This window comes from Lagenorhynchus albirostris, chromosome X, assembly GCF_949774975.1.
Source record: "Lagenorhynchus albirostris chromosome X, mLagAlb1.1, whole genome shotgun sequence".
Taxonomy (NCBI): Eukaryota; Metazoa; Chordata; class Mammalia; order Artiodactyla; family Delphinidae; genus Lagenorhynchus; species Lagenorhynchus albirostris.
The window spans coordinates 85,514,763-85,537,446 of record NC_083116.1 but is presented as its reverse complement, the minus strand read 5'-3'; the positions used below and the strand labels follow the sequence as shown (position 1 = coordinate 85,537,446).

The following is a 22,684-nucleotide window of genomic DNA, read 5'->3' as shown; positions in this document are numbered from 1 at the left end:
GGCATTTTAACTTGCCCTAGACCCATCCACTTCTCCCCAGCTCAGTGATAGCCTTGAAAAAAAACAGGCCACATTGCCAGTGATGTAGGGAACAGAAAGGAGCTGGAGCTTTCTTCCAAAGCCTAGTGCTTCCTGGGGAGCATTTATCAAAAATATTTAAAGGCAAGTGCTTAATGTCACAGATGCTTAAGGTGATGGATAACAGTTGTGGCAAACAAAAGACCAACCCAAAAGCTGAAAAGGAAAAGTTGAGGAATGAGATATCCACTGGGGATTAGAAAAGCTCTCACATATTTCTGGGAATCTAAAAGACCATATGCATGCATAGGGGCTGTGTGCATGATCAGGAAAGACTTGAGAAATACCAGGCACTCACCTCTGGCTGACTTTGAGGCGCTGCAAAGCAGGAAGTGAAGGCTAAGGCACAGTTGTAAATTGCCTGCCTGAGTGCTGAAGGTATGTCCCAACATGCACATAGAGCCCCTTGTCAAGCACTGGGAGATTTACTGGTTCTAGGCATTTAAGGAAATCTCTGTCCAATCATTAGCTGACCACTAAGCTAACTGAGTAGAAACTTCTACTTTAGTGACTTTTCTGAACAAATTCTGTAAATAAACAAATAACAACAAGCAGCAACAAAACAAACCCTGGGGAGTGAAGTATCTGATTTCCAGAGTCGCCACATTATTTTAAATGTTCAGTTTTCAAAAAACATTAGAAGATATGCAAAGAAACAGGAAAGGGTAGCCACACACAGGAAAAAAGTAATGGATAAAAACTCTCCCTGACTACCTGAACAAAGTTGGACCTACTAGACAAGGACTTTATACCACCTATTTCAAACATGTTCAAAGAGCTAGAGATCATGTCTAAAGAACTAAATGAGAGTATGAGAATGACGTTTCACCAAATAAAGAATACCAATAAACAGACAGAAACCATAAAAAGGAATCAAATAGATATTTTCGAGTTGAAAAGTAACGGAAATGAAAATTTCACTAGAGGGTTTCAACAGCAGATTTGAGTAGGCAGAAGGAAGACTTAGTGACCTTCAAGAAAGGTCAATTGAGATTATCCAGTCTAACGAACAGAAAGAAAAAAGAATGAGGAAAATGAGCAGAGCCAAAGGGACCTGTGGGATGGATCAAATTTGCCAACATATGCATATGGGAGGCCCAAAAGGAGAGAGAAAAAGGGGTGGAAAGACTATTTAAAGAAATAATGCCTGAAACTTTTCCAAATTTGATAAAAAATTAATCTACATATCCAATAAGTTCAACAAACTATATGTCAGATAAACTCAGAGACTACATATCATAACCAAAACCAAAGACAAAGAGAGGACCTTGAAGTCAGCAAAACAGAAGTGACTCATAACATAAAAGATTGACAGTTTACTGATCATCAGAAACCATGGAGGAAAAAAAGCAGTAGGATGACATATTCAAAGTGCTTAAAGAAAATCACTGTCAACCAAGAATTCTACATCCAGCAGAACTATCCTTCAAAAAAGGAGAAATCAGGATATACCTAAATAAACAAAAACAGGACTTCCCTGGTGGTCCACTGGTTAAGACTCCATGCTTCCACGGCAGGGGTGTCGGTTGGATCCCTGGTCGGGGAAGCTCTGCATGCTGCTCAGTGCAGCCAAAAATTTGTTTAAAATAATAATAACTAATCATTCTAAAAAAAATAAAATTAAAAAAACCCCCAGAGAAGTGAGACAGCAGAAGCAAGAAGAACTACAATCCTGCAGCCTGTGGGAAAAAAACCACATTCACAGAAAGATACACAAGATGAAAAGGCAGAGGGCTATGTACCAGATGAAGGAACAAGATAAAACCCAAGAAAAACAAGCAAATGAAATGGAGATAGGCAACCTTCCAGAAAAAGAATTCAGAATAATGATAGGGAAGATGATCCAGGACCTCGGGAAAAGAATGGAGGCAAAGATCAAGAAGACGCAAGAAATGTTTAACAGGGCTTCCCTGGTGGCACAGTGGGTGAGAGTCTGCCTGCCGATGCGGGGGCACGGGTTCGTGCCCCGGTCCGGGTGGACCCCAAGTGCCATGGAGTGGCTGGGCCCGTGAGCCATGTCCGCTGAGCTTGCGCGTCCGGAGCCTGTGCTCCACAAAGGGAGAGGCTACAACAGTGAGAGGCCCGTGTAGTGCAACAAAAAAAAAAAAAAAGAGAGAGAAATGTTTAACAAAGACCTAGAAGAATTAAAGAAAAAACAGAGATGAACAACACAATAACTGAAATGAAAACTACGCTAGAAGGAATCAATAGCAGAATAAGTGAGGCAGAAGAATGGATAAATGACCTGGAAGACAGAACAGTGGAATTCACTGCTGTGGAACAGAATAAAGAAAAAAGAATGAAAAGAAATGAAGATAGCCTAAGAGACCTCTGGGACAACATTAAATGCAACAACATTTGCATTATAGGGGTACCAGAAGGAAAAGAGAGAGAGAAAGGACCAGAGAAAATATTTGAAGAGATTATAGTCGAAAACTTCCCTAACATGGGAAAGGAAAAAGCCACGCAAGTCCAAGAGGCACAGCGAGTCCCATACAGGATAAACACAAGGAGAAACATGCTGAGACACATAGTAATCAAACTGGCAAAACTCAAAGACAAAGAAAAATTATTAAAAGCAGCAAGGGAAAATGACAAATAACATACAAGGGAACTCCCAAAAGGTTAACAGCTTATTTCTCAGCACAAACTCTACAAGCCAGAAGGGAGTGGCATGATATACTTAAAGTGATGAAAGGGAAGAACCTACAACCAAGACTACCCTACCTGGCAGGGATCTCATTCAGATTCGATGGAGAAATCAAAAGCTTTACAGACAAGCAAAAGCAAAGAGAATTAGCACCACCAAACCAGTTCTACAACAAATGCTAAAGAAACTTCTCTAAGTGGGAAACACAAGAGAAGAAAAGGACCTACGAAAACAACCCCAAAACAATTAAGAAAATGGTCATAGGAACATACATATCGATAATTACCTTAAATGGGAATGGATTAAATGCTCCAACCAAAAGACACAGGCTTGCTGAATGGATCCAAAAGCAAGACCCATACATATGCTGTCTACAAGAGACCCACTTCAGACCTAGGGACACATTCAGACGAAAGTGTGGGGATGGAAAAAGATATTCCATGCAAATGGAAATCAAAACAAAGCTGGAGTAGCAATACTCATGTCAGATAAAATAGACTCTAAAATAAAGAATGTTGGGGAGAAAGAGGGGAAGATGGTGGAAGAGTAAGACGCAGAGATCACCTTCCTCCCCACAGATACACCAGAAACACATCTACACATGGAGCAACTCCTACAGAACACCTACTGAATGCTGGCAGAAGACCTCAAACCTCCCAAAAGGCTCAGAAGCAGCAGATTAAACCTCCACAATCAACTTGATGTACCCTGTAGACGCGGAATACATGAATAGACAACGAATCATCCCAAATTGAGGAGCTGTGTAGATGAAAGGCTCTTGGTGCTGCAGCCAGGAGTCAGTGCTGTGCCTCTGAGGTGGGAGAGCCAACTTCAGAACATTGGTCAACAAGAGATCTCCCAGCTCCACATAATATCAAATGGTGAAAATCTCCCAGAGATCTCCATCTCAACACCAGCACCCAGCCTCACTCAATGACCAGCAAGCTACAGTGCTGAACAACCTATGCCACACAACTAGCAAAACAGGAACACAACCCCACCCAGTAGCAGAGAGGCTGCCTAAAATCATAATAAGTCCACAGACACCTCAAAACACACCACCAGACGTGGACCTGCCCACTAGAGAGACAAGATCCAGCCTCATCCACCAGAACACAGGCACTAGTACCCTCCACCAGGAAGCCTACACAACCCACTGAACCAACCTTAGCCACTGGGGACAGACAACAAAAACAACGGGAACTACGAACCTGCAGCCTGCAAAAAGGAGACCCCAAACACAGTAAGATAAGCAAAATGAGAAGACAGAAAAACACACAGCAGATGAAGGAGCAAGATAAAAACCCACTAGACCTAACAAATGAAGAGGAAATAGGCAGTCTACCTGAAAAAGAATTCACAATAATGATAGTAAAGATGAACCAAAATCTTAGAAATAGAATAGACAAAATGCAAGAAACATTTAACAAGGACCTAGAAGAACTAAAGAGCAAACAAGCAATGATGAACAACACAATAAATGAAATGAAAAACTCTAGATGGGATCAATAGCAGAATAACTGAGGCAGAAGAACGGATAAGTGACCTGGAAGATAAAATAGTGGAAATAACTAATGCAGAGCAGAATAAAGAAAAAAGAATGAAAAGAACTGAGGACAGTCTCAGAGACCACTGGGACAACATTAAACGCACCAACATTCGAATTACAGGGGTTCCAGAAGAAGAAGAGAAAAAGAAAGGGACTGAGAAAATATCTGAAGAGATTATAGTTGAAAACTTCCCTAATATGGGAAAGGAAATAGTTAATCAAGTCCAGGAAGCACAGAGAGTCCCATACAGGATAAATCCAAGGAGAAATATGCCAAGACACATATTAATCACACTGTCAAAAATTAAATACAAAGAAAGCATATTAAAAGCAGCAAGGGAAGAACAACAAATAACACACAAGGCAATCGCCATAAGGTTAGCAGCTGATCTCTCAGTAGAAACTCTGCAAGCCAGAAGCGAGTGGCAGGACATACTGAAAGTGATGAAGGAGAAAAACCTGCAACGAAGATTACTCTACCCAGCAAGGATCTCATTCAGATTTGATGGAGAAATTAAACTCTTTATGGACAAGCAAAAGCTGAGAGAGTTCAGCACCACCAAACCAGCTTTACAACAAATGCTAAAAGGAACTTCTCTAGACAAGAAACACAACAGAAGAAAAAGACCTATAATAACGAACCCAAAAGAATTAAGAAAATGGGAATAGGAACATACATATCGATAATTACCTTAAATGTAAATGGACTAAATGCTCCCACCAAAAGACACAGACTGGCTGAATGGATACAAAAACAAGACCCATATATATGCTGTCTACAAGAGACCCACTTCAGACCTAGAGACACATACAGATTGAAAGTAAGGGGATGGAAAAAGATATTCCACACAAATGGAAACCAAAACAAAGCTGGAGTAGCAATTCTCATATCAGACAAAACTGACTTTAAAATAAAGACTATTAGAAGAGACAAAGAAGGACACTACATAATGATCAAGGGATTGATCCAAGAAGAAGATATAACAATTGTAAATATTTATGCACCCAACATGGGAGCACCTCAATACATAAGGCAAGTACTAACAGCCATCAAAGGGGAAATCAACAGTAACACATTCATAGTAGGGGACATTAATACCCCAATTTCACCAATGGACAGATCATCCAAAATGAAAAAAAATAAGGAAACACAAGCTTGAAATGATACATGAAACAAGATGGACTTAATTGATATTTATAGGACATTCCATCCCAAAACAACAGAGCGTTCTCAAGTGCACATGGAACATTCTCCAGGATAGATCATATCTTGGGTCACAAATCAAGCCTTGGTAAATTTAAGAAAACTGAAATTGTATCAAGTATCACTTCTGACCACAAGGCTATGAGACTGGATATCAATTACAGGAAAAGATCTGTAAAAAATACAAACACATGGAGGCTAAACAATACACTACTTAATAACGAAGTGATCACTGAAGAAATCAAAGAGGAAATCAAAAAATACCTAGAAACAAATGACAATGGAGACACAACGACCCAAAACCTATGGGATGCAGCAAAAGCAGTTCTAAGAGGGAAGTTTATGGCAATATAAGCCAACCTTAAGAAGCAGGAAACATCTCGAATAAACAACCTAACCTTGCACCTAAAGCAATTAGAGAAAGAAGAACAACAAAAAAAAAACCCAAAGTTAGCAGAAGGAAAGAAATCATAAAGATCAGATCAGAAATAAATGAAAAAGAAATGAAGGAAACAATAGCAAAGATCAATAAAACTAAAACCTGGTTCTTTGAGAAGATAAACAAAATAGATAAACCATTAGCCAGACTCATCAAGAAAAAAAGGGAGAAGACTCAAATCAATAGAACTAGAAATGAAAAAGGAGAAGTAAAAACTGACACTGCAGAAATACAAAAGATCATGAGAGATTACTACAAGCAACTCTATGCCAATAAAATGGACAATCTGGAAGAAATGGACAAATTCTTAGAAATGCACAACCTGCCAAGACGGAATCAGGAAGAAATAGAAAATATGAACAGACCAATCACAAGCACTGAAATTGAAACTGTGATTAAAAATCTTCCAACAAACAAAAGCCCAGGACCAGATGGCTTCACAGGCGAATTCTATCAAACATTTAGAGAAGAGCTAACACCTATCCTTCTCAAACTCTTCCAAAATATAGCAGAGGGAGGAACACTCCCAATTCTTTCTACGAGGCCACCATCACCTTGATACCAAAACCAGAAAAGGATGTCACAAAGAAAGAAAACTACAGGCCAATATCACTGATGAGCATAGATGCAAAAATTCTCAACAAAATATTAGCAAACAGAATGCAACAGCACATTAACAGGATCATACACCATGATCAAGTGGGGTTTATTCCAGGAATGCAAGGATTCTTCAATATATGCAAATCTATCAATGTGATAAACCATATTAACAAACTGAAGGAGAAAAATCATATGATCATCTCAATAGATGCAGAGAAAGCTTTTGACAAAATTCAATACCCATTTACGATAAAAACCCTGCAGACAGTAGGCATAGAGGGAACTTTCCTCAACATAATAAAGGCCATATATGACAAGCCCACAGCCAACGTCATCCTCAATGGTGAAAAACTGAAAGCATTTCCACTAAGATCAGGAACAAGACAAGGTTGCCCACTCTCACCACTCTTATTCAACATAGTTTTGGAAGTTTTAGCCACAGCAATCAGAGAAGAAAAGGAAATAAAATGAATCCAAACCGTTAAAGAAGAAGTAAAGCTGTCACTGTTTGCAGATGACATGATACTATAATTAGAGAATCCTAAAGATGCTACCAGAAAACTACTAGAGGTAATCAATGAATTTGGTAAAGTAGCAGGATACAAAATTAATGCACAGAAATCTCTGGCATTCCTATACACTAATGATGAAAAATCTGAAAGTGAAATCAAGAAAACACTCCCATTTACCATTGCAACAAAAAGAATAAAATATCTAGGAATAAACCTACCTAAGGAGACAAAAGACCTGTATGCAGAAAATTATAAGACACAGATGAAAGAAATCAAAGATGATATAAAGAGATGGAGAGATATACCATGTTCTTGGATTGGAAGAATCAACATTGTGAAAATGACTCTACTACCCAAAGCAATCTATATATTCAATGCAATTCCTTATCAAACTACTACTGGCATTTTTCACAGAACTAGAACAAAAAATTTCACAATTTGTATGGAAACACAAAGACCCCGAATAGCCAAAGCAATCTTGAGAACGAAAAACGGAGCTGGAGCAATCAGGCTCCAGAAGTTCCAGAAGTTGGAATCTAACAAACAAAACCCAAAGCTAGCAGAAGGAAAGAAATCATAAAGATCAGAGAAGAAATAAATGAAATAGAAACAAAGAAAACAACAGCAAAGATTAATTAAAGTAAAAGTTGGTTCTTTGAGAAAATAAACAAAATTGATAAACCAGTAGCCAGAGTCATCAAGAAAAAGAGGGAGAGGACTCAAATCAATAAAATTAGAAATGAAAAAGGAGAAGTTACAACAAACAATGCAGAAATACAAAGCATCCTAAGAGGCTGCTACAAGCAACTCTATGCCGATAAAATGGAAAACCTGGAAGGAATGGACAAATTCTTAGAAAGGTATAACCTTCCAAGACTGAAACAGGAAGAAATAGAAAATATGAACACACCAATCACAAGCACTGAAATTGAAACTGTGATTAAAAATCTTCCAACAAACAAAAGTCCAAGACCAGATGGCTTCACAGGTGAATTGTATCAAACATATAGAAAAGAGATAACACCGATCCTTCTCAAACTCCTCCAAAAAATTGCAGAGGAAGGAACACTCACAATCTCATTCTATGAGGCCACCATCATGCTGATACCAAAACCAGAGAAATATATTACAAAAAAAAGAAAATTACAGACCAATGTCACTCATGAATATAGATGCAAAAAAACTCAACAAAATACAAGCAAACAGAATCCAACAACATATTAAAAGGATCATACACCATGATCAAGTGGGATTTATCCCAGTGATGCAAGGATTCTTCAATATATGCAAATCAATCAATGTGATACACCATATTAACAAATTGAACAATGAAAACCATATGATCATCTCCATAGATGCAGAAAAAGCTTTTGACAAAATTCAACACCCATTTATGATAAAAAGTCTCCACAACATGGGCATAGAGGGAAACTACCTCAATGCAATAAAGGCCATATATAACAAAACCATAGCAAACATCATTCTAAATGGTGAAAAATGAAAACATTTCCTCTAAGATCAGGAACAAGACAAGGATGTCCACTCTCGCCACTAATATTCAACATAGTTTTGGAAGTCCTAGCCATGGCAATCAGAGAGGAAAAAGAAATAAAAGGAATACAAATTGGAAAAGAAGAAGTAAAAGGGTCACTGTTTGCAGATGACATGATACTATACTTAGAGAATCCTGAAGATGCCACCAGAACACTACAAGAGCTAATCAATGAATTTGGTAAAGTTGCCGGATACAAAATAAATGCACAGAAATCTCCTGTATTCCTATACACTAATGATGAAAACTCTGAAAGAGAAATTAAGGAAACACTCCCATTTACTATTGCAAGAAAACGAATAAAATACCTAGGAATAAACCTATATAGGGAGACAGAAGACCTGTATGCAGAAAACTATAAGCCACTGATGAAAGAAATTAAAGATGATACCAACAGATGGAGAGATATACCATGTTCTTGGATTGCAAGAATCAATATTGTGAAAATGACTATACTACCCAAAGGAATCTACAGATTCAATGCAATACCTATCAAATTACCCATGACATTTTTATGGCACTAGAACAAAAAATCTTAAAATTTGTATGGAGACACTAACGACCCTGAAGAGCCAAAGCAGTCTTGAGGGAAACAACCGGAGCTGGAGGAATCACACTCCTTGACTTCAAACTATACTACAAAGCTACAGTAATCAAGACACTATGGTACTGGCACAAAAACAGAAATACAGATCAATGGAACAGGATAGAAAGCCAGAGATAAACCCACGCACATATGGTCACCTTATCTCTGATAAAAGAGGCAAGAATATACAGTGGAGAAAAGACAGCCTCTTCAATAGCTGGTGCTGGGAAAACTGGACAGGTATATGTAAAAGTATGAGATTAGAACACTCCCTCACACCATACACAAAAATAAGCTCAAAATGGATTAAAGACCTAAATGTAAGGCCAGAAACTATCAAACTCTTAGAGGAAAACATAGGCAGAACACTCTATGACATAAATCACAGCAAGATCCCTTTTGACCCACCTCCTAGAGAAATGGAAATAAAAACAAAAATAAACAAATGGGACCTAATGAAACTTCAAAGCTTTTGCACAGCAAAGGAAACCATAAACAAGACCAAAAGACAACCCTCAGAATGGGAGAAAATATTTGCAAATGAAGCAACTGACAAAGGATTAATTTCCAAAATTTACAAGCACCTCATGCAGCTCAATAACAAAAAAACAAGCAACCCAATCCAAAAATGGGCAGGAGACCTAAATAGACATTTCTCCAAAGAAGATATACAGATTGCCAACAAACACATGAAAGAATGCTCAACATCATTAATCACTGGAGAAATGCAAATCAAACCTACAATGAGATATCATCTCACACCAGTCAGAATGGCCGTCATCAAAAAATCTAGAAATAAATGCTGGAGAGGGTGTGGAGAAAAGGGAACACTCTTGCACTGCTGGTGGGAATGCAAATTGATACAGCCACTATGGAGAACAGTATGAAGGTTCCTTAAGAAGCAAAAAGTAGAACTACCAATACGACCAAGCAATCCCACTACTGGGCATATACCCGGAGAAAACCATAATTCAAAAAGAGTCATGTACCAAAATGTTCATTGCAGCTCTATTTACAACAGCCAGGACATGGAAGCAACCTAAGTGTCCATCATCGGATGAATGGATAAAGAAGATGTGGCACATATATACAACAGAATATTACTCAGCCATAAAAAGAAACGAAATTGAGCTATTTGTAATGAGGTGGATAGACCTAGAGTCTGTCATACAGAGTGAAGTAAGTCAGAAAGAAAAAGACAAATACCATATGCTAACACATATATATGGAATCTAAGAAAAAAAATGTCATGAAGAACCTAGGGGTAAGATGGGAATAAAGACACCGACCTACTAGAGAATGGACTTGAGGATATGGGGAGGGGGAAGGGTAAGCTGTGACAAAGTGAGAGAGTGGCATGGACATATATACACTACCAAACATAAAATAGATAACTAGTGGGAAGCAGCCGCATAACACAGGGAGATCAGCTCGGTGCTTTGTGACCACCTAGAGGGGTGGGATAGGGAGGGTGGGAGGGAGGGAGACACAAGAGGGAAGAGACATGGGAACATATGTATATGTATAACTGATTAACTTTGTTATAAAGCAGAAACGAACACACCATTGTAAAGCAATTATACTCCAATAAAGATGTTAAAAAAAAAGAACCTACTTTTAAAATGTGATTAAAGTTATTAGCTTTCTTTTTAGAGAAATATACATGGATATATGCATACATTTATGTTAAAAATACAGCAGTGTTAATTATTTGCTCTATGAATGGGGAAACAATGGATAAGATCAGCTTTTGATACAGAAATATTCATATTTTTTATGTAGAATGAGGAAAAAATATCATAAATAAATTATATATATATTTGACTATTTCTTACTATATATAGAAAGGGCATATGAAAATATTGAAGACCTACATGAATAAATGGGCAAAAGTCAGACATAAAATTTACAAAAGAAAAAATTCTAAAGCTAATACAAACATATAGGAAATGTCTAATCAAAGAAATGCAAATTAAATCAGTGAGAGTCTGTTGTTTGCTTGTTAATTACCAAACATCAAAAAATACAATGATAGGAGGAAGGAAGATGGCAGAAGAGTAAGACGCGGAGATCACCTTCCTCCCCACAGATACACCAGAAATACATCTGCACGTGGAACAACTCCTACAGAACACCTGCTGAAGGCTGGCAGAAGACCTCAGACCTCCCAAAAGGCAAGAAACCCCCCACGTACCTGGGTAGGGCAAAACAAAAAGGAATAAACAAGAGACTACAGGATAGGGACGGGACCTGCACCAGTAGGAGGGAGCTGTGAAGGAGAAAAGGTTTCCACACACTAGAAGCCCCTGCATGGGCAGAGACTGCGGGTGGCGGAGGGAGGGAGCTGTGAAGCCGAGGAGGAGAGCGCAGCAACAGGGCTGTAGAAGGAAATGCAGAGAGATTTCTGCACAGGGGATCGGTGCCGACCAGCACTCACCAGCCCGAGAGGCTTGTCTCCTCACCCGCCGGGGCGGGTGGGGCTGGGAACTGAGGCTCGGGCTGCAGTCGGAGCGTGGGGAGAGGACAGGGGTTGGTGGCATGAACACAGCCTGCAACGGGTTAGTGCACCACGGCTAGCCAGGAGGGAGTCCGGGGAAAAGTCTGGACCTGCAGAAGAGGAAAGAGACGTTTTCCTCCCTCTTTGTTTCCTGGTGCATGAGGAAAGGGGAATAAGAGCGCTGCTTAAAGGAGCTCCAGATACAGCGTAAGCTGCGGCTAACAGCGCGGACACCAGGCACGGGCATGAGATGCTAAGGCTGCTGCTGCCACCATCAAGAAGCCTGTGGGTGAGCACAGGTCACTCTCCACACCTCCCTTCAGGGGAGCCTGTGTGGCCCGCCACTGCCAGGGTCCCAGGATCCAGGGACAACCTCCCCGGGAGAAACACGGCGCGCCTCAGGCTGGTGCAACATACCGCCAGTCTCTGCCGCCGCAGACTCGCCCAGCACTCGGTACCCCTCCGTCCCTGCGGCCTCAGTCAGCCAGAGCCTCCGAATCAGCGGCTCCTTTAACCCCGTCCTGTCTAAGTGAAGAACAGACGGCCTCCAGCGACCTACACACAGAGGCGGGGCCAAATCCAAAGCTGAACCCTGGGAGCTGTGCGATCAAAGAAGAGAAAGGGAAATCTCTCCCAGCAGCCTCAGGAGCAGCGGATTAAATATCCACAATCAACTTGATGTACCCTGCAACTGTGGAACACCTGAATAGACAACGAATCATCCCAAATTGAGGAGGTGCACTTTGAGAGCAAGATTTATTATTTTTTCCCCTTTTCCTCTTTTTGTGAGTGTGTATGTGTATGCTCCTGTGTGAGATTTTCTCTGTATAGCTTTGCTTTCACCATTTGTCCTAGCATTCCATCCGTCCATTTTTTGTTGTTGTTGTTTTTTACTTAAAAATTTTTTTCTTAATAAATATTCTTTTATTTTAATAACTTTATTTTATTTTACGCTACTTTATTTTCTTTTCCTTTATCCTCTTTCTTTCTTTCTTTCCACTTTATTTTTCCCTTTTATTCTGAGCCGTGTGGATGAAAGGCTCTTGGTGCTGCAGCCAGGAGTCAGTGCAGTGCCTCTGAGGTGGGAGAGCCAACTTCAGGACACTGTCCACAAGAGACCTCCCAGCTCCACATAATATCAAATGGCGAAAATCTCCCAGAGATCTCCATCTCAACACCAGCACCCAGCCTCACTCCACGACCAGCAAGCTACAGTGCTGGACACCATATGCCAAACAACTAGCAAGACAGGAACACAACCCCACCCATTAGCAGAGAGGCTGCCTAAAATCATAGTAAGTCCACAGACACCCCAAAATACACCATCAGACGTGGACCTGCCCACCAGAAAGACAAGATCCAGCCTCATCCACCAGAACACAGGCACTAGTCCCCTCCACCAGGAAGCATACACAACCCACTGAATCAACTTTAGCCACTGGCGACAGACACCAAACACAACGGGAACTACGAACCTGCAGCCTGCAAAAAGGAGACCTCAAACACAGTAAGATAAGCAAAATGAGAAGACAGAAAAACACACAGCAGATGAAGGAGCAAGATAAAAACCCATAAGACCGGGCTTCCCTGGTGGCGCAGTGGTTGAGAGTCTGCCTGCCGATGTAGGGGACACGGGTTCATGCCCCGGTCTGGGAAGATCCCACATGCCATGGAGCGGCTGGGCCCGTAAGACATGGCCACTGAGCCTGTGCATCCAGAGCCTGTGCTCCGCAACAAGAGAGGTCACAACAGTGAGAGGCCCGCATACTGCAAAACAACAACAACAACAACAAAATCCCTACCACACCTAACAAATGAAGAGGAAATAGGCAGTCTACCTGAAAAAGAATTCACAATAATGATAGTAAAGATGATCCAAAATCTTGGAAATAGAATAGAGAAAATGCAAGAAACATTTAACAAAGACCTAGAAGAACTAAAGATGATGCAAGCAATGATTAACAACACAATAAATGAAATTTAAAACACTCTAGAAGGGATCAATAGCAGAATAACTGAGGCAGAAGAATGGATAAGTGACCTGGAAGATAAAATAGTGGAAATAACTAATGCAGAGCAGAATAAAGAAAAAAGAATGAAAAGAACTGAGGACAGTCTCAGAGACCTCTGGGACAACATTAAACACACTAACATTCGAATTATAAGGGTTCCAGAAGAAGAAGAGAAAAAGAAAGGGTCTGAGAAAATATTTGAAGAAATTAGAGTTGAAAACTTCCCTAATATGGGAAAGGAAATAATCAATCAAGTCCAGGAAGCACAGAGAGTCCCATACAGGATAAATCCAAGGAGAAACACGCCAAGACACATATTAATCAAACTGTCAAAAATTAATACAAAGAAAACATATTAAAAGCAGCAAGGGAAAAACAACAAATAACACATAAGGGAAACCCCATAAGGTTAACAGCTGATCTTTCAGCAGAAACAGCAAGCCAGAAGGGACTGGCAGGACATATTTAAAGTGATGAAGGAGAAAAACCTACAACCAAGATTACTCTACCCAGCTAGGATCTCATTCAGATTTCGTGGAGAAATTAAAACCTTTACAGACAAGCAAAAGCTGAGAGAGTCCAGCACCACCAAACCAGCTTTACAACAAATACTAAAGGAACTTCTCTAGGCAAGAAACACAAGAGAAGGAAAAGACCTAAAATAACACACCCAAACAATGAAGAAAATGGGAATAGAAACCTACATATCGATAATTACCTTAAATGTAAATGGACTAAATGCTCCCACCAAAAGGCACAGACTGGCTGAATGGATCCAAAAACACGACCCATATATATGCTGCCTACAAGAGACCCACTTCACCCTAGGGACACATTCAGACTGAAACTGAGGGGATGGAAAAAAATATTCCATGCAAATGGAAACCAAAAGAAAGCTGGAGTAGCAATTCTCATATCACACAAAATAGACTTTAAAATAAAGACTATTAGAAGAGACAAAGAAGGACACTACATAATGATCAAGGGATCGATCCAAGAAGAAGATATAACAATTGTAAATATTTGTGCACCCAACATAGGAGCACCTCAATACATAAGGCAAATACTAACAGCCAAAAAAGGGGAAATTGACAGTAACACATTCATAGTAGGGGACTTTAACACCCCACTTTCACCAATGGACAGATCATCCAAAATGAAAATAAATAAGGAAACACAAGCTGTAAATGATACATTAAACAAGATGGACTTAATTGATATTTATAGGATACTCCATCCACCAACAACAGAACACACATTTTTCTCAAGTGCTCATGGAACATTCTCCAGGACAGATCATATCTTGGGTCACAAATCAAGCCTTGGAAAATTTAAGAAAACTGAAATTGTACCAAGTATCACTTCCGACCACAAGGCTATGAGACTAGATATCAATTACAGGAAAAGATCTGTAAAAAATACAAACACATGGAGGCTAAACAATACACTACTTAATAACGAAGTGATCACTGAAGAAATCAAAGAGGAAATCAAAAAATACCTAGAAACAAATGACAAGGGAGACACGACAACCCAAAACCTATGGGATGCAGCAAAAGCAGTTCTAAGAGGGAAGTTTATAGCAATACAATCCTACCTTAAGAAACAGGAAACAGCTCGAATAAACAACCTAACCTTGCATCTAAAGCAATTAGAGAAGGAAGAACAAAAAAACCCCAAAGTTAGCAGAAGGAAAGAAATCATAAAGATGAGATCAGAAATAAATGAAAAAGAAATGAAGGAAACAATAGCAAAGATCAACAAAACTAAAAGCTGGTTCTTTGAAAAGATAAACAAAATTGATAAACCATTAGCCAGACTCATCAAGAATAAAAGGGAGAAGACTCAAATCAATAGAATTACAAATGACAAAAGAGAAATAACAACTGACACTGCAGAAATACAAAAGGTCATGAGAGATTACTACAAGCAACTCTATGCCAATAAAATGGACAACCTGGAAGAAACGGACAAATTCTTAGAAATGCACAACCTGCATAACTGAATCAGGAAGAAACAGAAAATAAGAACAGACCAATCACAAGCACTGAAATTGAAACTGTGATTAAAATTCTTCCAACAAACAAAAGCCCAGGACCAGATGGCTTCACAGGCGAATTCTATCAAACATTTAGAGAAGAGCTAACACCTATCCTTCTCAAACTCTTCCAAAATATAGCAGAGGGAGGAACACTCCCCAACTCATTCTACGAGGCCACCATCACCCTGAAACCAAAACTAGGCAAAGATGTCACAAAAAAAGAAAACTACAGGCCAATATCACTGATGAACATAGATGCAAAAATTCTCAACAAAATACTAGCAAACAGAATCCAACAGCACATTAAGCGGATCATACACCATGATCAAGTGGGGTTTATTCCAGGAATGCAAGGATTCTTCAATATATGCAAATCTATCAATGTGATAAACCATATTAACAAACTGAAGGAGAAAAACCATATGGTCATCTCAACAGATGCAGAGAAAGCTTTCGACAAAATTCAACACCCATTTATGATAAAAACCCTCCAGAGAGTAGGCATAGAGGGAAGTAACCTCAACATAATAAAGGCCATATAAGACAAACCCAGAGCCAACATTGTCCTCAATGGTGAAAAGCTGAATGCATTTCCACTAAGATCAGGAACAAGACAAGGTTGCCCACTCTCTCCAGTCTTATTCAACATACTTTTGGAAGTTTTAGCCACAGCAATCAGAGAAGAAAAGGAAATAAAGGAATCCAAATCAGAAAAGAAGAAGTAAAGCTGTCACTGTTTGCAGATGCCATGATCCTATACACAGAGAATCCTAAAGATGCTACCAGAAAACTACTAGAGGTAATCAATGAATTTGGTAAAGTAGCAGGATACAAAATTAATGCACAGAAATCTCTGGCATTCCTATACACTAATGATGAAAAATCTGAAAGTGAAATCAAGAAAACACTCCCATTTACCACTGCAACAAAAAGAATAAAATATCTAGGAATAAACCTATGTAAGGAGACAAAAGACCTGTATGCAGAAAAGTATACAACACTGATGACAGAAATCAAAGATGATACAAATAGATGGAGAGATATAACATGTTCTTGGATTGGAAGAATCAACATTGTGAAAATGACTCTACTACTCAAAGCAATCTACAGATTCAATGCAATCCCTATCAAACTACCACTGGCATTTTTCACAGAACTAGAATAAAAAATTTCACAATTTGTATGGAAACAAAAAAGACCCCGAATAGCCAAAGCAATCTTGAGAATGAAAAACAGAGCTGGAGGAATCAGGTTCCCTGACTTCAGACTAGACTACCAAGCTACAGTAATCAAGACAGTATGGTATTGGCACAGAAACAGAAAGATAGATCAATGGAACAGGATAGAAAGCCCAGAGATAAACCCACGCACTTATGGTCACCTTATCTTTGATAAATGAGGCAGGAATGTACAGTGGAGAAAGGCCAGCCTCTTCAATAAGTGGTGCTGGAGAAACTGGACAGGTACATGTAAAAGTATGAGATTAGATCACTCCCTAACACTATACACAAAAATAAGGTCAAAATGGATTAAAGACCTAGATGTAAGGCCAGAAACTATCAAACTCTTAGAGGAAAACATAGGCAGAACACTCTATGACATAAATCACAGCACGATCCTTTTTAATCCACCCCTTACAGAAATGGAAATTAAAACAAAAATAAACAAATGGGACCTAATAAAACTTCAAAGCTTTTGCCCAGCAAAGGGAACCATAAACAAGACCGAAAGACAACCCTCAGAATGGGAGAAAATATTTGCAAATGAAGCAACTGACAAAGGATTAATCTCCAAAATTTACAAGCAGCTCATGCAACTCAATAACAAAAAAAAACAAACAACCCAATCCAAAAATGGGTAGAAGATCTAAATAGACATTTTTCCAAAGAAGATATACAGACTGCCAGGAAACACATGAAAGAATGCTCAACAGCATTAATCATTAGAGAAATGCAAATCAAAACTACAATGAGATACCATCTCACACCAGTCAGAATGGCCATGATTAAAAAATCTAGAAACAATAAATGCTGGAGAGGGTGTGGGGGAAAGGGAACACTCTTGCACTGCTGGTGGGAATGTAAACTGATACAGCCACTATGGAGAGCAGTATGGATGTTCCTTAAAAAACTACAAATAGAACTACCATATGACCCAGCAATCCCACTACTGGTCATATACCCTGAGAAAACCATAATTCTAAAAGAGTCATGTACCAAAATGTTCATTGCAGCTCTATTTACAATAGCCCGGAGATGGAAACAACCTAAGTGTCCATCATCGGATGAATGGATAAAGAAGATGTGGCACATATATACAATGGAATATTACTCAGCCATAAAAAGAAACGAAATTGAGCTATTTGTAATGAGGTGGATGGACCTTGAGTCTGTCATACAGAGTGAAGTAAGTCAGAAAGAGAAAGACAAATACCGTATGCTAACACATATATATGGAATTTAAGAAAAAAATGTCATGAAGAACCTAGGGGTAAGGTGGGAATAAAGACACAGACCTACTAGAGAATGGACTTGAGGATATGGGGAGGGGGAAGGGTAAGCTGTGACAAAGTGAGATAGTGGCATGGACATATATACACTGCCAAACGTATAATAGCTAGCTAGTGGGAAGCAGTCGCATAGCACAGGGAGATCAGCTTGGTGCTTTGTGACCACCTAGATGGGTGGGATAGGAAGGGTGGGAGGGAGGGAGACGCATGAGGGAAAAGATATGGGAACATATGTATATGTATAACTGATTCACTTTGTTATAAAGCAGAAACTAACACACCATTGTAAAGCAATTATACTCCAATCAAGATGTAAAAAAAAAAAAATACCATGATACAGACTGCGTGTTTTCAACCCAGTATCATTCTCCCTTTCTTGCTTACTAATAAAAACATAATTTTGTGGAACAACAATGTACCTAACTAAAAACTACACTTCTTGGCCTTTCTAGCAGATAATCTTGGCCATGTGACACAATTTCAGCCAAAGAGATTTTTTTTAAAAGTAGAACTTAAAGCAGCCATCTTGCGACCCTGAGGGGATAAGCACTCACTAAGGATGCCTGAGAGGTTCCTATTACTCATAGGCAAAGACTATTGTTAACTATATGCTCAATGCCTGTGAGGATTCATAAACAAGTACTCTCGCATATGGCTGGTGGTAGCGTAAACTAGTAAAACCTTTCTGGAAAACAATTTGGCAATACATACCAAGAACTTTTAAAACATTCACATTTACAAACTGTAGTGGCAAGAGTGTAGGGAAATAAGCACTCTCATGCATTGTTTGTGGGAGTGTAAACAATCTCCAACATGTAATTGTTAAGTGAGAAAAGTAAAGCACATGACATATGTAATGTATGTCTCCAATTGAGTTAAGAAGGGGAAAGAAAATATATACATGCATATACTTGTATATGAATAAACTACGTCTAAAAGGATACACATAAAATTGGTAATAGTGGTTGACTCCAGGTGGGGAATTGGAAGGCTGTGGAACAGGGGTGGGAGGGAGACTTTTCACTGGATATCCTTATATACCTTGGCCCTTTGAGAGTTTCATGGGAATCTATCCTAAGCATATAAATAGAGATACAAACACTTACATACAAAAATGTTCACTCCAAATGTTACCACTAATTGTAAACACTTGGCAATCGGCTAAATGCCCTACATTAAAGAGGTTAGGTAAATTAGGTATATCCATGGGATAGAATATTTTGTAGCCATTAAAATGTTATTTATAAATAACGGCACAGGGATATGCTTATGATATAATATTAATTTAAAAGGCCAGATATATTTACTGGTTTTAAACTTTTACAGTCAACTTCTAGTCAACATAGAGTATTAATTACAAGTCAATGGTAACAACCTTGACAATATAAACAAAAAAGTACAGCTTATAGAAGGTTGGAGGAAGAAAGAAAGAATAGCAGCACTAATGTCCGTATCTTAGAAAGTGGGTAATCAAGAGAGACTGACAAAAGCCGATGGGAGGACAAACAGTGGTTAAGTTAATAAATCAAGGGGGAAAGGGCGGGGGGTGGGATGAACTGGGAGATTGGGATTGATATATATACACTATTGATTCTATGTATAAAATAGATAACTAATGAAAACCTACTGTATAGCACAGGGAACTCTACTCAATGCTCTGTGGTGACCTAAATGGGAAGGAAATCCAAAATGAGGGGATATATGTATATATGTATAGCTGATTCACTTTGCTGTACAGTATAAACACAATATTGTAAAGCAACTATACTCCAATTTAAAAAAATCAAAAAAAGGTTAATAAATCAAGAAATGGTGGTATAAACCCTATTATCTTGAATTTTGGAGGCAACTACAAGAAAAATGAAAATGACAAGGTTGCCTCTCAGGCAAGGGATTGGAAGTAGCAAAAGCAGAGGCAGAAGACCATTGCATTTTATCCTAAACCTCTCTGTACTATTTGGTTTGCTACCAGATATACACATTATTTTGATTAAAAGGCAAAAAAAACTTTTAAGTAGGATATATGACTGTGATTTCAACCATAAAAAGAAAAATGCATAGGAAAAAAGACTAGAAGGAAATATATCAAAACGTTAACAATGGGGCTTCCCTGGTGGCGCAGTGGTTGAGAGTCTGCCTGCCGATGCAGGGGACACAGGTTTGTGCCCCAGTCTGTGAAGATCCCACATGCCGCGGAGTGGCTGGTCCCGTGAGCCATGGCCACTGAGCCTGCGTGTCCGGAGCCTGTGCTCCGCAATGGGAGAGGCCACAACAGTGAGAGGCCCGCGTACCGCAACAAAAAAAAAAAAAAAAAAAAACAAAAAACACCTTAACAGTGGTTGCTTCCGGGTGGCAGAATCATGGGTGATTTCTTCTTTATACTTTCCTCTATTTTCCAAATTTCCTATTATGCTAAAAAGCCAGAAAGTATAGGAGATAATAAAATCAGAAAATAGGCCTGAAGAAAGAAAAAAGAAACATTTGCTGATTGACTCACTAAGAGAACACTTTTCAGGACTGCCCTGCCACCCCATTCCTCCAATCCCAAGCAAATACCAGAAAGGTCAAATAAGGCTGGGTGGGGACAGCACGCCCTTTATTTCCTGGGGAACCACAGGGGTACTGCGATGCCAGCACCCTCTGTGGCAGACTGTTGCAGTAATGGCTCTCAATTTGCTCACATGTCCTTGTGTGCATAGGAAAACTTTGCAGTTCCCACTCCCAAGAGATAGAATCTATTTCTCCACTTTTGGAATCAAGGCTTGGCCATGTAACTTGCTTTGGCAATGGGACAATGGAAAACATGACACAACAGAGGCTTGAAAAGTGCTTGCATATTGGGCTTGTCCTCTCTTGCTGCTGGACACCCTTCTGCTACCTTGTGAAAAAGCTTAGGCTGGCCTTCAGGTGGGTGAAAGACCACATGGAGAGAGGCCCCAGACACCTCAAATTAGGTCCTGGACACCTGAAGGAGATATTTTTAGACCATCCAGCCCCAGGCAATCTGGTCCAGACTAGAACAATAGTTCTGCCAACCTACAGAATCATGAGAAATGATCAACCATTGTTCTAAGACACTAAGTTTTAGATAGTTTGATTCAGCAAAAGCCAACTGACATACCCTCCAATGAAAAAACCACCCAGCCAGGGAGATGAATAAAATTCTTTTATTACCCTCTAAATTCCATATTCATCTCAAAACTCATTCATTCTTCCCTCCTCAGAGATGGCCTCTCAGCCAGTACAGGTAATAATCTAAGGAGTCTTGGGCCTTGTAGAGCTCAACAGTTAGCAGAATTTCCCTCCTTTGACAATATTATTATCAAAGGGCTGGGATGATGGTAGCAGAATGTTCTCAGGAGCCTTAGACTGCTTGCTGAAATCTGCTCAAGGTCTTCCTCTTTTCATCTCAAGCCATGTAATATCAAAAGCAACATGCTCCATTACCTCTGATTTTGCTGACCTGAGTGCACGAACTCTGTGTCTTATTGATTATTTTTGCTCCAGCACCTAACATGGTACCTGGCATACAGCAGGCACTCAACAAATGTTTGCTGAATAAACAAATGAGTGTCTTCCTATATTAAATGTCCCACCTAGCCAGTGGGACATATTTTCCCCCCAACCACCCCCACAGAGTTTAAGGACAGAATACTGGATCACCTTTAGGACTCCATGGAGCATCATCTGAATTCTTCTTTTTCTTGGGTCGAGATTTCAAAGCAGGGTCATCATCGTCAGACTCCAGGGAAGGGTAAACTGCAGTGAGAGGGAAAAGCAGGGTAAAATGAGATCTCATCCAGAAGGGTGATGACAGAATGATACCTACCTGAGCTCCTCCCACCCCCCTACAAGTGGACCCTTTACTTAATCCATACTCAACTGTAGGAATTCTTGAATATGCCACATACTTTTCATGTCTTTCTACTTTTGTACCCTTGCTGCAAATGTCCTTCTCCCAGCATCACCTAACTCTGATTTCACTCACCCAACATCCATTTAGTGAGTAACTTCATGAGTTAATGACTGTACAAAATTCAGCTTTAGATTCACATCCTAAAGAAGCCTTCCCTCTTCTCTTAATCTCATTCAGATGCGTCCTCAACTCTCCACAGTATTCTGTGCATACCTCTATTGGAGTTGTTATATAGTATTTAAGAGATGATTAGTAAATGTCATCCCCAATTTACTGTGAGGGCAAGGATATGTATTATTTGATTTTAAACTAAGGGAGCTGAACATAATGAAGAGTGGGTGCTCAGTAAGTGTTTGCTGAATTAATGGAAAAAGAAATGGTTCACACATTCACACAAAGGAAACAAAAAGACCACTTAGGCTGAATTGGGAACAAGATTATTATAACTGAATGATGCGAATGACAAAACACACATATATAAGTATCTCAACCTATATAAATACATAGAAACATCCAGTTTTATCATACACATGCAACAC

General features: G+C 39.4%; 1 protein-coding gene across 3 annotated transcripts in view; it reads right to left on the bottom strand.

Annotated features, from left to right (window-relative positions):
• Window positions 1–22,684, bottom strand: part of PHF8 (PHD finger protein 8) — a 95,992-nt gene that overhangs the window by 11,027 nt on the left and 62,281 nt on the right. For all 3 annotated transcript variants that reach the window (XM_060137600.1, XM_060137601.1, XM_060137602.1), the window contains one exon: window positions 21,893–21,988. In XM_060137600.1, coding sequence (XP_059993583.1) covers window positions 21,893–21,988 — 96 coding nt within the window. The remainder of the gene's footprint in view (window positions 1–21,892; window positions 21,989–22,684) is intronic.